This window comes from Gorilla gorilla, chromosome 2 (genome assembly GCF_029281585.2).
Source record: "Gorilla gorilla gorilla isolate KB3781 chromosome 2, NHGRI_mGorGor1-v2.1_pri, whole genome shotgun sequence".
NCBI lineage: Eukaryota > Metazoa > Chordata > Mammalia > Primates > Hominidae > Gorilla > Gorilla gorilla.
The window spans coordinates 169,802,005-169,816,994 of record NC_086017.1 but is presented as its reverse complement, the minus strand read 5'-3'; the positions used below and the strand labels follow the sequence as shown (position 1 = coordinate 169,816,994).

The 14,990-nt window shown below is 35.3% G+C and overlaps 1 protein-coding gene across 2 annotated transcripts in view; it reads right to left on the bottom strand.

Annotated features, from left to right (window-relative positions):
• Window positions 1-543: 543 nt before the first annotated feature.
• The window catches only part of GFM1 (G elongation factor mitochondrial 1), a 47,344-nt gene continuing 32,897 nt past the window's right edge, over window positions 544-14,990 (bottom strand). For both annotated transcript variants that reach the window (XM_004037915.5, XM_019024261.4), the window contains 5 exons: window positions 10,194-10,356; window positions 7,682-7,826; window positions 2,488-2,648; window positions 1,619-1,672; window positions 544-1,474 (listed from right to left, as the gene is read on the bottom strand). In XM_004037915.5, the coding sequence (XP_004037963.2) occupies window positions 1,343-1,474; window positions 1,619-1,672; window positions 2,488-2,648; window positions 7,682-7,826; window positions 10,194-10,356 (655 nt within the window). In that variant the 3' untranslated portion in view covers window positions 544-1,342. The remainder of the gene's footprint in view (window positions 1,475-1,618; window positions 1,673-2,487; window positions 2,649-7,681; window positions 7,827-10,193; window positions 10,357-14,990) is intronic.

Here is a 14,990-nt window from a genome sequence, read left to right as displayed (position 1 = left end):
GGCAGCTGAGATGGGATAATTGCTTGAACCCAGGAAGCAGAGGTTGTAGTGAGCAGAGATAGTCCCTCTGCATTCCAGCCTGGGGGATAGAGTGAGACCCTACCACAAAAAAATAAAAATTAAAAAAAAAAAGTATTTAGCAAATGCCTTGAAAACATGTGCTCAATACTTTTTAAAGATCTTTCTTCCCTAGAAACCTTAAAGTATAAAGCCACATCTATAAGTCAAGAAAAGCAAAGGAATTTAAAATCAATTATTTTATTTCTACCATCAGGTAATGAAAAGGACTAGGATCCATCTATACCATCAGATGATTTTTGGATGAAGCAATTCTGAACCGGGTAATAGAACTGCTTGGGAAAGCCCAACTTTTTCTGGAAACAAAAGATTAACATTTGTCCCTTCACAATCTCAGTGAATACAATATACGATAAATTCCAAGGAATTCAAATTTAACTAGCATTCATTAGGTTGATGAAACTAACTCTATAAATTATATTTGATTTAGCTGTACAAAAACATTAAGATGAACACAAACAAGAATAGTATATGCAAGGGTCTACTTTTTACTTCACAATAGACCACAAGGAAGTAATACTTATACTCCTAAAACAGAGGCAGTTACAAATTTGCAGAAACCACAAACTGAAATAAACAGACATATATAAAACAGAGAGAAATTTGGCTAATATTTTAATATCCCAATGAAGAATCTGAAAAACACTCTCTATGAAGAACATACGGAATCCACTCTTCAACAGAAAAGCCTGCCCATTAATGACACTCCAAGAAGTGTCATGATGTACGCGATTCACTTTCAAGTCTTCAGCAAACTAAAAATATAGAGTTATGAGACTTAAACAGATAATAGTGAAAGCAAATATGACAAAACAAATTATTATATGATAAACAACCCATTAACAAAGGAAGGTAGATGGAAAGTATGTTATTCTTTGCATTTTTTCAGCTTTTCTCTATGTTGAAAACTCTTATGATACAAAATTTGGAAATGAACATACATTCTAAGCTTAAAAGTATAACTGAAATTAGTCTCTTTTCCCCTTAAATATTAAACATATTTCAGTAATAATTATATTTTATTCGAGGATTTTCAATAAACTATAAAACCAATCAATAGAGTTGAGATAGACATAGAATTACCTTGGAATATAACAGAAGTTCCTGAATATGAACAAGAAGGGCTTCTTTTGAAGAAAGAAGAGCCCGCTTCCTGGGCTCAGAATTTCTTGTTTCAGCAGCCTGAATTTATTCCACTGGAATCCATCAAAGTATCAAAACCACGCAGATTCAATTAAAGTCAGTCAACTCACAGTAAGCAAAGTTAGTTCTTGGCTTTTCCTTTTTTAACAGGAAGTTGACCTGTAGCTTCCAAATACTTATTAATGACGTCTTCTTGTGTGGATGGTAAACATGGCTGGTACCTGCCGTACTCCATTGTGTATTCTCCCTTTCCCTAGGGATTTAAAAAAAAGAGAGGGTTTTTTTGTTTGTTTGTTTGTTTTTTAAACTATCAAGTAACAGTCATGCAAGGTCAAGATTTTATAATATGATCATTCTGTAGGGTGGTCTTTTGAAGGGTAAGTTTAAATTTGCCTACCTCTGTGCATGACCTAAGTTCAGTGGAATAACCAAACATATCATTTAGAGGGACCTGAAAACAAACATAGTAGATATTTTAGCACTGCTTATTGGAAAATATTTGAGAAAAATACAGATGCATTTTAGCCATTTAATTCCTTTAGATTAAGATTTCTGCTCACTACTCTTAGTTTAAAATAATTAAAAGCCAAAGAGAAACATTTTTGTTTTATTCCAAGTGGAAATTCTATTTGAAAATTATTTCATTTGACAGTCGCAACCAGAAACCAAATCTTTCCACTTCATGGAGTGAACACCATTGATAGCCTTCCCTCCTCATCCCCACTCCACTCTGTAGCCCCAGCTCAAGCACTCAGAAGTGCTTCTTCTGAGAAAATGTGAATACGACTTTCCTTTGGACACCTTAATGATATGCTGAGAGTAGTGTTTTCCAGAAGGCCTTATGAAATGCAATAAACACCTTCTCCCTTGAGATTTAAGTCAAGAAAGGTATAGGCAAGGTAATTAAAAGGGATAAATTAAAGATAACAATAAAGTAATTATGCAAATAAAGCTAAAATGAGAGAGATAATATACATCTTATTTTATTTTTCCTTTTCTTTTTAATTTGTCCATCTGTGCTTATCCAAGAAAGAGAGATAATATATATCTAAGAAAATGACACATTCACAAAAGGTCAAGATAAAATAAATCTTATTTTTAACTTCTGCACTTAAGAGTTGCTTTAATAGCAAATTACAGAAAATGCCACATGTATAAAGCCACAAATTCAGCAAGGAAATGTGTCCATTTGCAAAAACAAAAGCTAATCTGGATTTCCTTCTATGGTTAATAAAAGCAGGACTGTCAATGACCAAGAGTACTTACATCTGCATACAGTGTAAAATAGTCCTCAACTCCATCTTGCCCAGTGATTACCCCATGGCGTCGGTTAATTCCTGCAATTACTTGCCCCTGAAATTCATTTGGAGCTACAACTTCCACAGCCATAATAGGTTCAAGAATACATAATGTTGCATTTGCCAAGGCTGGGTTAAAAAAAAAAAAAAGAAGTTCATTAGTCTTCATACAAACTACAACTCTTCTGTCCAGATATAAAAAAGGGAGAAAAATGATGCTTTCCCAAAGGTACAAACACAAATGGCAAGGTTAAAATATTCGACCTAGACTCATTTTTCCTGTAGTAATAACAGTCACTCTTCTAAATGGAAATTCCAACATTTAATTTTAATATTGGTATTTCCATTACCCTTCCTATACTCAGAAGCAAGAATCAAGCCACGCCTACGATCTGTCTTTCCTTTTCTAGTCTGAACAATTTCAACACCTGATTGAGAATGAGAAGATCAAGTTTCTAGTTTTTGCTCTACCTCAAAGAAGCTATATGCCTTCTGGAAAAACACAATTTGTCCAGGTCTCAAATTTTTTCATCTACAAAATAAGGATTCTGGACTAGATTGGGCCATTTAAACACTAAAACTCAGTGTGTTTGTATTTATTTTTATCCCGTTTAATACATAACCAAAACACTTCTTTCTGTTAAAGTGCTAATGTTTAAATGTAACAATATGGAGAGAATATAATAAAACATCAAACATTTACACTTAATTTGGAAGTTGTGATAGTGACAAATACTTCCGCCTCAGGTTTGTTAAATTATCTCCAAATAAAGGCTTTCAGCAAAACACAGAAATGATGACAAGGGTAATATTTTGTTTAAATATAATCACAGGTTTTCCAGAAGCATCAATTTGTTTATAATAAACCAAAACTAACAATTTTTCTTATATATTTACTCAGTGCTGCTTCTAGAGACAGTAGAGCTTAAGTGCAATAATTATGACAACAGGAATGTAATTAGAAAAATTTTTAAATTTAAATCATATCCTAGCTCACACCTACCCTCCTCGACTAATTAGTTCTAATGAGTGAATTTTGTTCTGAAAGAGAAATAACTGAACTCAAAGAGATACTGCAGACTCCTATGCTTCACTGGCTAAGCCCTGCAGAAACCTACATGGACATCTAAATCAAACTAACAATTTTAGAGTATAGAAACAGTTCTATTCCTTGCATAACTTCTTTACAACAGGAGAGCCTCCTTGGCTCTAAAGAAATGTAATTAATATGAAAAAAACCACCCAGAAGGAGAGATGTGAGCAGATATAGCTAGATTTAGTTACACATTATCTAATGTTCTCAATAGGATAGTAATGTAAAACATCTAGATTGTGAAAGGGTAAAGGGAAGGAAAGAGGCAAGTATATGGTGTCCATCACTCAATTATTGAGCACAGCCTTTCTGGTTCTGTTTCACATCCCCTTATCCTGCTCTCTTCCTTGTAACTCACTAAATCTACTCCCTGATTTAGTTCCAAATGAATCTTAACCCTTACACATGCCTTCCTCTAATCCTATACCATGAGATAAGATTCCAAAGCCAACTCGCCTGCCATTTTTCAATAGCCACATTGCATCCAAGTCCTAAAAGAAATTTTTCCTCCAGCAGATCTGTAGTCAATTTTACCTTTCAGTTTTAGGTTACCTCACTGATCAGTATCATGAACAACATTTAAAATTAGGCTCAAATAAATTCTAGTGTTCATTTTTTAAATCAAGAATACGGGAGAATTTGAACTATTGTTCTTCCAATTTTGACAAGATATAACATATAATAATAGTATACTATTATAATAACTATAATATCTTACAGTTATAAGCTATTCTTATACTAAGCTCATTTACCAACATTTTCACTGTAAAACTCTAATGTGGCATTCAACAGAGGTGTATGTAAAAAAAAAGTTGCTTTTCTTGCTGATTGTGGCAAGAACTTCCTTTCACCTGACTTTTATATTTTTGTCTTTTTTTAATCAGGATAGAAAAAGCTAATTTTTATTTTTACTTCAAATCTAATGTTTTTTAAAAAGTTTTAATTTTTAATTGACAAATAATAATTATATAGGCCAGGCGCAGTGGTGGCTCACGCCTGTAATCTCAGCACTTTGGGAGGCGAAGGCAGGTGGATCATTTGAGGTCAGGAGTTCAAGACCAGCTTGGCCAACATGGTAAGACCCTGTCTCTACTAAAAATACAAAAATTAGCTTATGTGGTGGCATGCACCTGTAATCTCAGCCACTTGGGAGGCTGAGGCAGGAGAATTGCTTGAACCCAGGAGGCGGAGGTTGCAGTGAGCTGAGATCGTGCAACTGCACTCCAGCCTGGGCAACAGAGTGAGACTCCGTCTCAAATAATAATACTAATAATAATTGTATATATTTGGGGGATACAGTGTGATGTTTTGAAGACTTCTTTCAATCATGGAGAAATAAAAATCAGATGAAGAAACAGCAACGTAACTTATTTCTCATGCTAGCATCCTGCTTGTTTGCATAGTATATTTTGTAAAAAATAAAACTACTCAACCAGCCATGGTGGCTCACACCTATAATCCCAACACTTTGGGAAGCTGAGGCAGGAGGATCACTTGAGCCCAGGAGTTTGAGACCAGCCTGGGCAACAAAGCAATACCCCATCTCTACAAAAAATAATAACAATAAAAAATTAGCCAGGCATGGTGGCATGCCCCTGTACTCCCAGCTACTCAGGAGGCTGAGATGCAGAATCACTTGAGCCCAGGAATTCGAGGTTGCAGTAAGTCAAGATCATAACACTGCACTCCAGCCTGGGTGACAGAGCAAGACCCTGTCTCAAAAATAGAAAAGTAATCCCAGCACTTTGGAAGGCCAAGGTGGGTGGATTACTTGAGGTCAGGAGTTCAAGACCACCCTGGCCAACATGGTGAACCCTTGTCTCTACTAAAATACAAAAATTAGCTGGGCATGGTGGTGCATGCCAATAATCTCAGCTACTTGGGAGGCTGAGGCATAAGAATTGCTTGAAACCGTGAGGTGGAGGTTGCATTGAGCCAAGATCGCACCACCGCACTCCAGCTCCAGCCTGGGTAACAGAGTCAGACTCTGTCTCAAAAAAAAAAAAAAACCTCAATTCAATTATAATCTAGTGTTTTTCCCCTGCATATCTAATAGGCAATTAATCATACTTAATAATATATATACTATACCTAAATAATAAAAAACTAAATGGTACATATTCAACTGTTTAATTAATATTCATATACATTTTTTCCACAGGAAATACATATTAATATATTAGCTCCAAATGAATCTTACTATTACACATGCCTTCCTCTAACCCTAGAACATGAGACAAAGCTCCAAACCTAACTCACCCTGCCATTTTTGGATGGTGCATTGCATCCAAGTCCTAAAAGATATATTATATATATATATATATTTTATTTTTTTATATATAAAGTGGCCATATACATTTTTTCCACAGAACATATTTATATATTTTATATATGTATCTTTTTCCCACAGTATATTATACATATTATATATTTATATATATACTTTATATGGTTTACATATATTTTATACTTTATATATCTTATATATTATATAATACACATATATACGCATATATACTTTATATATGTATTTTATACAAATACATCTATAAATATATATACACATATAATATATACATATTATATATATCCTGTGGGAAGATGTATATGGCCACGTTACTTATCTATGTATATATATGGCCACATAGATCTGTATTTACTTATATTTAAATGTAGGAGCAGTCAAAAAGGATGAAGCTCCTTGTTAATTGATAACCATATCAATTATCTGGCTTTATGTAACCTCTATTTCCAAGAAAGCTACCAATTTCCAGTAAAGAACCAGCATAGAACAATCAGTACTTTCTAATTTGTTTTAACTGTACTTCTAAAAAGTATATAAAGTGATTATAACTAATTTGTCAGTTTAAGACATACTAAAGTGGTAAACACACAGAGGTAAAAAGACAAGTATTTTAATGTGAGTGATGCCTAATAAAGTCTCATTTTCTTTGTCATTTTACTTACCTGTTTCCTATTTACACAATCTTCAGACTGTGACAAGATTTCTACATCATAAATTTCAACTGCATTTTTAATAGAGAGCTGATACAAAGGAAATCTCCCTATCATAACTGAGAAACTGAAACATAAGTAAAATAAGGAATCAGAAACCCTCCCCAACCACTGCCCCATATACCTGATCACAGATGTGAAGTGTGACCAAAAACACCACAAAGTTCAAATTCATACAGAATCAATAAATCCTGATCTACAGAATGTTTAGGAAATATTATGATTAAAGTTTCTACTGTCCACTTTAATCCTCTTTGATAAAGATATTTCTGAAATGTTTTGTGAATCATAATTCTACTGTGTAAAGACACCGGTGGACATTACTAATGTATTTTCACATAAAGGACATGGAAAAGATGACAAAGAGAATGGAATTTTCTGGCTTCAGGAAATGGCTTTGAAGTTCCTTTCTTGAATAATCCTGATGTGAAACTGCTACATTGTCACTAGCTTTTTTTCTCTTAAAAGCAAAGAATCAGATAGTTTGCAACTGCATAAGGTTCTAGTTCATCAGCATTTAAATACAAACATTACTCTGTGAGAAATGTTGACAATTTTAGCAGTTTTGCAAGAAATCTGCATTGTGAATAAGGTTTACCAAATTCTTTGAAAATACTTTGCCATCCTCAAAATGCCTAAAAGCATACAATGTCATAATGAAGAGATTACTTACAAATTTATGGATTTCTTGACATTTCAATAAGTCACTAGAAATAACAAGACTGTAGTTAAGATACCTTTTAAAAATTTCTTAGAATTCTGAACATTTCAGTCTTCCCTATTAAAAATAGAACTTATAAATCATCTATGAATTCAAATACATGAAAGAAAGCCCCAGAGAATGTAGGAGAATACAATAGTCTTTTAGTTTTGCAAGAAAGAGAACATAATAATCTACCTTGATCTCAAGTCCATAAAGATTTGCCCACTACCTACAATATTCCCTGTGGTGCCTAGTGCTCTGGGTGAAGAAGACTGAAAACAGTGTTGCCTTCTGAGGCTATGATGATCTATCAGGAAAATAGACAGGCTAAGGTGCCCGGACCCAGCATACCTTGTTTAAGAGCACCTTCTCCTGCTCGGATGAAAGAGATTTCATTAGAATCAACCATGTGGTGTGCTCCATCTTGCAGGACAAACCGGAGCCCAGAGAGCTTGTGACCAGAAAGAGGGCCCTTCTCGCAGGCATCTAAAAACCCCTGTTAATGAATGAACACAACTTCTGCAGTGAGTGGATTTTACTTGCAGATACATTATCAAGAACCCCAAAATATTTGTGTTCAGAAGTGTACGTTTTTATGTGTGCTGTATTTCACCCCTCGAAAATAATTTTTTAAAAATGTTTAACAACTTTACTATTTTTTTTTTAACTTTTAAGTTCAGGGGTACACGTATAGTTTTGTTACATAGGTAAACTTGTGTCATGGGGGTTTGTTGTATAAATTATTTCATCTCTCAGGTATTAAGCCTGGTACCCATTAGTTATTTTTTTCTGATCCTCTCCTTCTCATCCTTCACCCTCTAATAGGCCCCAAGTGTGTGTTGTTCCCCTCTATGTGTCCATATGTTCTCACAATTTAGCTCTCATTTATAAGCGAGAACATGTGGTATTTGGTTTTTTATTCCTGTGTTAGTTTGCTAAAGATAATGGCCTCTAGCTCCATCCATGCCCCTTCCTGCAAAGGACATGATATTGTTCTTTTTTATGGCTGCATAGTATTGGTGTGTATGTACCACATTTTCTTTATCCAGTCTATCATTGATGAGCATTTAGGTTGATTACATATCTTTGCTATTGTAAATAGTACAACTTTACTATTTAAGTTTTATTATCGTGGCATTTAGATGAACAATTCCTTGGAAAAGCATATTAGTTAAGGGCATAAGCTGGTTTGAAAGCAATGCTTAGAATGCTAACAATCACTTTCTCATAACCTCATCTTCAGGAATTACTCAACTCAACTCAATTACTCATAACCCATCATAGACACAGCATGATCTTAATTTTACTATGAGGAAACAGCGGAAAGGCAAAACTAAGAAACTCCTTAAAAGAAAACCCCCACCAAAATTGGTGTTTATTCAATAGCTGTGTCTTGAGCCCCTACTGCATACTTCTAACTGCTTTGCCTCATTGGCAGATCACTACATTATAGCTCTAGTGTTACAAAACATCAGTAAGAACTAGAATTAAAGAGTAACTCACCATTTTTTCAAATCTAATTATTTTAAAAGAATAGCTTTGTTGAAGTATAACTGATATACAATAAACTGCACATATTTAAAGAGTACCATTTGATGAGCTTGCAATTTTTATTAATTCAGTCACTTAACAAATACTTGTAGAGCTCCTACCACTTAAGTTAGTTTTTCTTGGCAACACAATAACATGGCTGCGCAGATAGCACAAAATATTTCTTGACATTTCTAAACTGTAAGTTATATATGCTGTAAAATGTCTAAGTTCTCCTTCATCTACATTAATCTTAGTGGATATAAGAATTTAAAGTGTGTGAATCACAAAATATTGTCTTGAAATAGAATACATTAATGACAAAAAAATGCTCCACCACTGAAACCAAAATTATAACCTGTTAATAAGATCTTCTAAGTTAAAAGGTTAAAAACAAAAACCACAGTCTATATGAATTAATTAAGGGTTTACAACAGTTTTTTTTTTTTTCCCATTTTGGAGACAGGGTCTTACTGTCGCCCAGGCTGGAGGGCAGTGGTGCACAGCTCACCACAGTCTCCATCTTCTGGGCTCAAGCAATCCTCCCATCTCAGCCTCCAGAGCAGCTGGGACTACAGGTGTGTGCCACTACACCAGGCTAATTTTTTTTTCTATTTTTATTTTTCTGTAGAGACAGGGTTTCAGCATGTTGCCCAGACTGGTCTCAAACTCCTGGGCTCAAGTGATCTGCCCGCCTCGGCCTCCCAAAATGTTAGGATTACAGGCATGAACCATCGTGCCCGGCCTATGACAGTCATAAAGCAAATGACTGGAAAGCGAACAAAACACTAACCCCTCATATGTGCAAAGCACTTCTCCAAGGAAATGTCACATAGTCTTATCTGATCCTCAATTTTGTGAGGGGTGCAGATTTAAGTATTTTCTCTCAGTTTACAAATGAAGAAACTGTTCTGAATACTGATTTAACAAAGCATATTAATCAGTAGTAGACATGAGACAGTAGCACCCAGGTGTTGGGAATCTAAAGAATGATCATTCTGCTGCAATAGTACACATAAAACTCTTATAAATCCCTAAGAACTACTACAAATTGCTGATTACAATCAATACAGTAGTTTCAATTTATTAAGAAAAATATAACTATGATTCGGAAACATAATAATTTCCCATCATTGTCACAGCATGGATTTACAGCTCTTCTACTTAATGAATTAGACTCTAAATCAGATGGAAAGCTTAACAATCAGAGAAACAGGACTGTAACTAAAACAAACTGTGATAGACAACATGATGGAAGACAAAGTATGATTTAATACCTGATAAACTGTTTTTAGTAAGTAAAAATGCAAAAAACACTTTTTTAAAAATTTACCTTTTCTACAGCAGGCACAAACTGCTTTGGAATATTTGATCCGAATGTTTCATCTGAAAATTCCAATTTAGTGTAGTCCTCTGGGTCCAGAGGCTCCAGGACACCTATTACTTTTCCATACTGGCCTGCACCACCTGATTGTTTTTTATGTGTAAAGTCAAACCTGAAAGTGATTTAGGAAAAAAAAAATGGAGCATTATGTAATTACAAAATAAAATAACTCCTATTAATTTAAAAGAACACATTTGATTATTTTTACTTTTTCATTTGAATATGATGGTCTTGCTATAAAAGTTTATTGTAGAATTTATTTTAAAAAGAACCCTCTGTTTTCTGTTCTTACTTGAAGTGAGGGTGGGATATACTATCCAAGGTAATACACAGATAAATTTCACAAATAAAAAAGTAAAAGTCGAGTAATTAAAAGAAAAAGGTCAGTCTACGGTTCTTGTTCTAATAACCTATATTCCAAAAACCTTGCCCATTTCCCTGGAACACAGTGTTCTTTCCTTACATCTCTGTAACCAAAGACAACTACTTGAAAATAAGACCTTTGATGGCTACAGTTAATTTATTCAGATAGTTCCTATTTGATTTTATTCCTTGGGCATTATAGACTCAGGCAATACAAGAAAAGGGATTTCCAAGTGAAATAATTAATATCTGAAAATGATCAGTGGCAGAACGATAGAGACTAACATAAGTAAGTCATTCAAAAGACACAGAAAGATATATAAACACAGTTCACTGTTTACTTCAAACCACTAATGGCAACATTAATATGATAGAATAAGCACTTTACATATATACTAAAGACATGTAAACACAGGCTACTGTTTCACTGAGTATCTACTGTTTGCAAGGCATTTCTTCCTTTAAACTGAAATCTTCCTCAAGACCACAAGATGGAAGAGGCCAGCTGCTTTCAAAATTATTAGCACATAAGAAAACAGACATTAATGAGTGCACATTCCTGCATACAAATCTGAGAGTGGTTTGGAAGAAGCAAGTATCAATATTTGCCTGTTCTAAGCTGGTAGGAGATGCCAGCTTACAACAGGCAACTTTCCAAAACTGTGGAACGCTGACATATTTTCAAGTACACACAACGTTCTCTATGAGACATTTTAAATCATGTTTTCCATTTGTCAACAATATAACATCTATACAAACATACTCTAGATCTGTGATGTCTATATGGTAATAACTAACCATGGCTGTTTACATTTAAATTAAAAGATTTCCATCACTGCACCAAGTTCTATTGGGCAGCACTGCTCTAAAGGACCAAATCACAAACAAGTAATTCCACACAGTTTCAGGAACCATATCTGAATTTATAATCGAGAGCGTGCCAAACAACAGAATACTTATGTGCCAGGCTTATGTTAAGCACCTTATATGGATTGTCTTACTTGTTCTTTACCACAAACCCACGAAATAGGTATTACTTTTATAACCATTTTACACATGAGAAACCTGAGGGACAGAGAGACTAAGTAACTTGCCCAATGTGACAGAGCATTAAGTGGCAGAGTCAGGATTTGCTCTAAAACCAAGGATCTTAAACATTCTTCTAGAAGGCTAATACAAAAAAGATATAAACTAACTTACAAATGCTGGGGTTAGTTTACTCACTTCAAAAGCTAACAAAAGGTGCTACAAGAAGACAGATTTTGCAGTGGTTTAGAAAAAGAAAAGGTAGAAGAACTAAGACTGCTTGACAGGCAGCTAAATAGAAATGTTGAAGGTGAAAGAAATGTCACATTATGAAAGACAATTTCATTTTGGCAAAATATCTGTCACATTAAAATGAACGTTCATTAGAACTGTTGGGTGGGGAGAGGTTGAGGGATGAGAACTCACCTATTGGGTACAATGAATACTATCTGGCAGACGATTACACTAAAAGCCCAGACTTCACCACTACCCAATATATCCATATAACAAAACTACACCTGTACCCACTAAATCTATTTTTTTAATTGAAAAAGAAAAATTATGTCAGGGTCACATTGTTTTCAACAACGAAAAAAATATATATGTATGTAAGAATTGTGTTGGCTTTGCTGTTTACCTCAGATTTGCAGATTTGTTTTGACTTTAGAGTCATAACAAAGTTGCAAGCAATGGGCATTTCTACTAATTATGTTTTTAAGACAGCCTAAATTGGTATGTGTACTTTTAAATGCCTATTATCTCATAACCTATGTTACTAGCTTTGATATACAGAGATGGTGACTGCATTCATAAGGCTTCAAAATGGTGACTTGAGGAAGCTCACATATTGTATTTCTCACTACTGGTGGTAACACAGGAGATATTAACTAGCAATTTGTGAAACTTAAAATTTCATTATCAGCAAAAAGCTCTGAGTTATCAGAATGTCCTCAGCCACTTTCCTGGACACTATCAACAGAGGACCTATCCAAAAAAACTCACATGCACGACAACCTAAGAGGCTGGCTCACAGATAAATGACTCATCAAAAGGAAAAAAAAAATTAAGAGAAAAAGATTCCTCCAACTTCTTAGAAAAAGCCTTAAGAGGAGAACTAACCATTTCATCCTTTAGTTGCTTTATAGTTGCTGGCTAATATAACTAGAAAAGATGAGAAATGCTGTACTGCTATTAATTTTTTTAAAAGCTACTTAGTCCAAAGAAACACTGTATTTATAAATAAATTAAAACAGTTTGAGGAAGATAGTACATTACAAATACATTTTTGTTCTTTTTCTTTTTCAAAGCATCACAACATACAGGCATATCTTGGAGGCATTGTGGGTTCAGTAACAGACCACTGCAATGAAGCTAATATCGCAATAAAGCAAGTCACACAGATTGTTTTCCTAGTGCTTATAAAAGCTATACGTTTACACGATACTGTAGTCTATTAAGTATGCAATAGCATTATGTCTAAACAAAAATCCCACCATACATACCTTAATTTAAAAATACTGTATTGCTAAAACATGCTAACAATCAGCTGAAACATCAGCATCAGAACTGGAAGTGGAGACTGAAGGTCTAGGAGCCTAGAGGGTCTTAGCTTGATGCTGATAGCTACTGACTGATCAAGGTGATGGCTGCTGCAGGTTGAGGTGGCTGTGGCAATTTCTTTTAAAATGTTTTTTAGAGATGGGTCTCACTATGTTGCCCAGGGCTGGTCTCAAAATCCTGGTCTCAAGTGATCTTCCTGCCTCAGACTCCCAAGTAGCTGGAATTAAAGGTGTGAACCACTTCACCCAGTCACATGACAATTTCTTAAGACAACAATGAAGTTGGCCACATCGATTGACTTTCCTTTTCACAAGACTTCTCTGTTGTATGTGATGCTGTTTGATAGCATTATATCCATAGTAGAACTTTCAAAACTGGAGTCAATCCTCTCAAACCTTGCCACTGCTTTATCAACCAGGTTTACCCTTTGTTGTAATTTTAACAATGCTTGCAGTGTTTTCCACAGGAGTAGATCCCATCTCAAGAAACTACTTTCTTTGCTCATCCATAGAAGAAGGAACTCCTCATCTATTCAAGTTTGAACATGAAATTGTAGGACTTCAGTCACATCTTCAGGCTCCACTTCTAATTCTAATTCTCCTGCTATTCCAATACATTCACTGTTACTTCACCCACTGAAGTCTTAAACCCCTCAGAGTCATCCATGAGGGTTGGAATCAACTTCTTCCAAACTCCTGGTAATGTTATTTTGACCTCCTCCCAGGAATCACAAATGTTCTTAATGGCATCTAGAATGGTGAAGCCTTTCTAGAAGGTTTTCAATTTACTTCGTCCAGATCCATCAGAGGAATCAACCTATGGCAGCGATCGCCTTACAAAATGTATTTCTTAAATAATAAGACTTGAAAGTCAAAATTACTCTTTGATCCAGGGATTGCAGAATGAACGTTGTATTGGCGGGCATGGAAACAACATTAATCTCTTTGTACATCTCCATCAGAGCTCTTGTGTGACAGGTTAATTGTCAATGTGCAGTAATCTTTTGAAAGAATCATTTTTTTCTAAGCAATGGATTTTAAACATTCAGTAAGCCATGCTGTAAACAGACATGCTGTCATCCAGGCTTTGTTATTCCATTTGCAGAATACAGGCAGAGTAGATTTAACATAATTATTATGGGCCCTAGGATTTTGACAGTGAGAAAGGGGCACTGTCTTCAAACTTAGTCACCAGCTGCATTAGCCCCTAACAAGAGAGTCACAGCCTGTCCTTTGAAGATTTGAAGCCAGGCATTGACTTTTCTCCAGCTATGAAAGTCACAGATGGCATCTTCTTCCAAAAGAAGGATGTTTCATCTACATTGAAAATCTCTGTTGTTTGGCCAGGCGTGGTGGCTCATGCCTGTAATCCCAGCACTTTGGGAGGCCGAGGCAGGTGGTCAGGAGTTTGAGACCAGCCTGACCGACATGTGAAACTCTGTTTCTACTAAAAATACAAAATTTAGTCGGGCATGGTGGCAGATGCCTGTAATCTCAGCTACCTGGGAGGCTGAGGCAGGAAAACTGCTTGAACCCAGGAAGCAGAGGCTCACTACAGTGAGCCGAGATCGCGCCACTGCACTCCAGCCTGGACGACAGAGTGAAACTCCATTTCAAAAAAAAAGAAAAAAGAAAATCTGTTGTTTCGTGTAGCCAACGTCATCAACGATCTTAGGAGACCACTGATCATTGCTGCAGCTTCCACATCAGCACTTGCTGCTTCACCTTTCACTTTTACGTTAGAAATGGCTTCTTTCCTTAAACCTCATGAACCAACATCTGCTAGCTTCAAACTTTT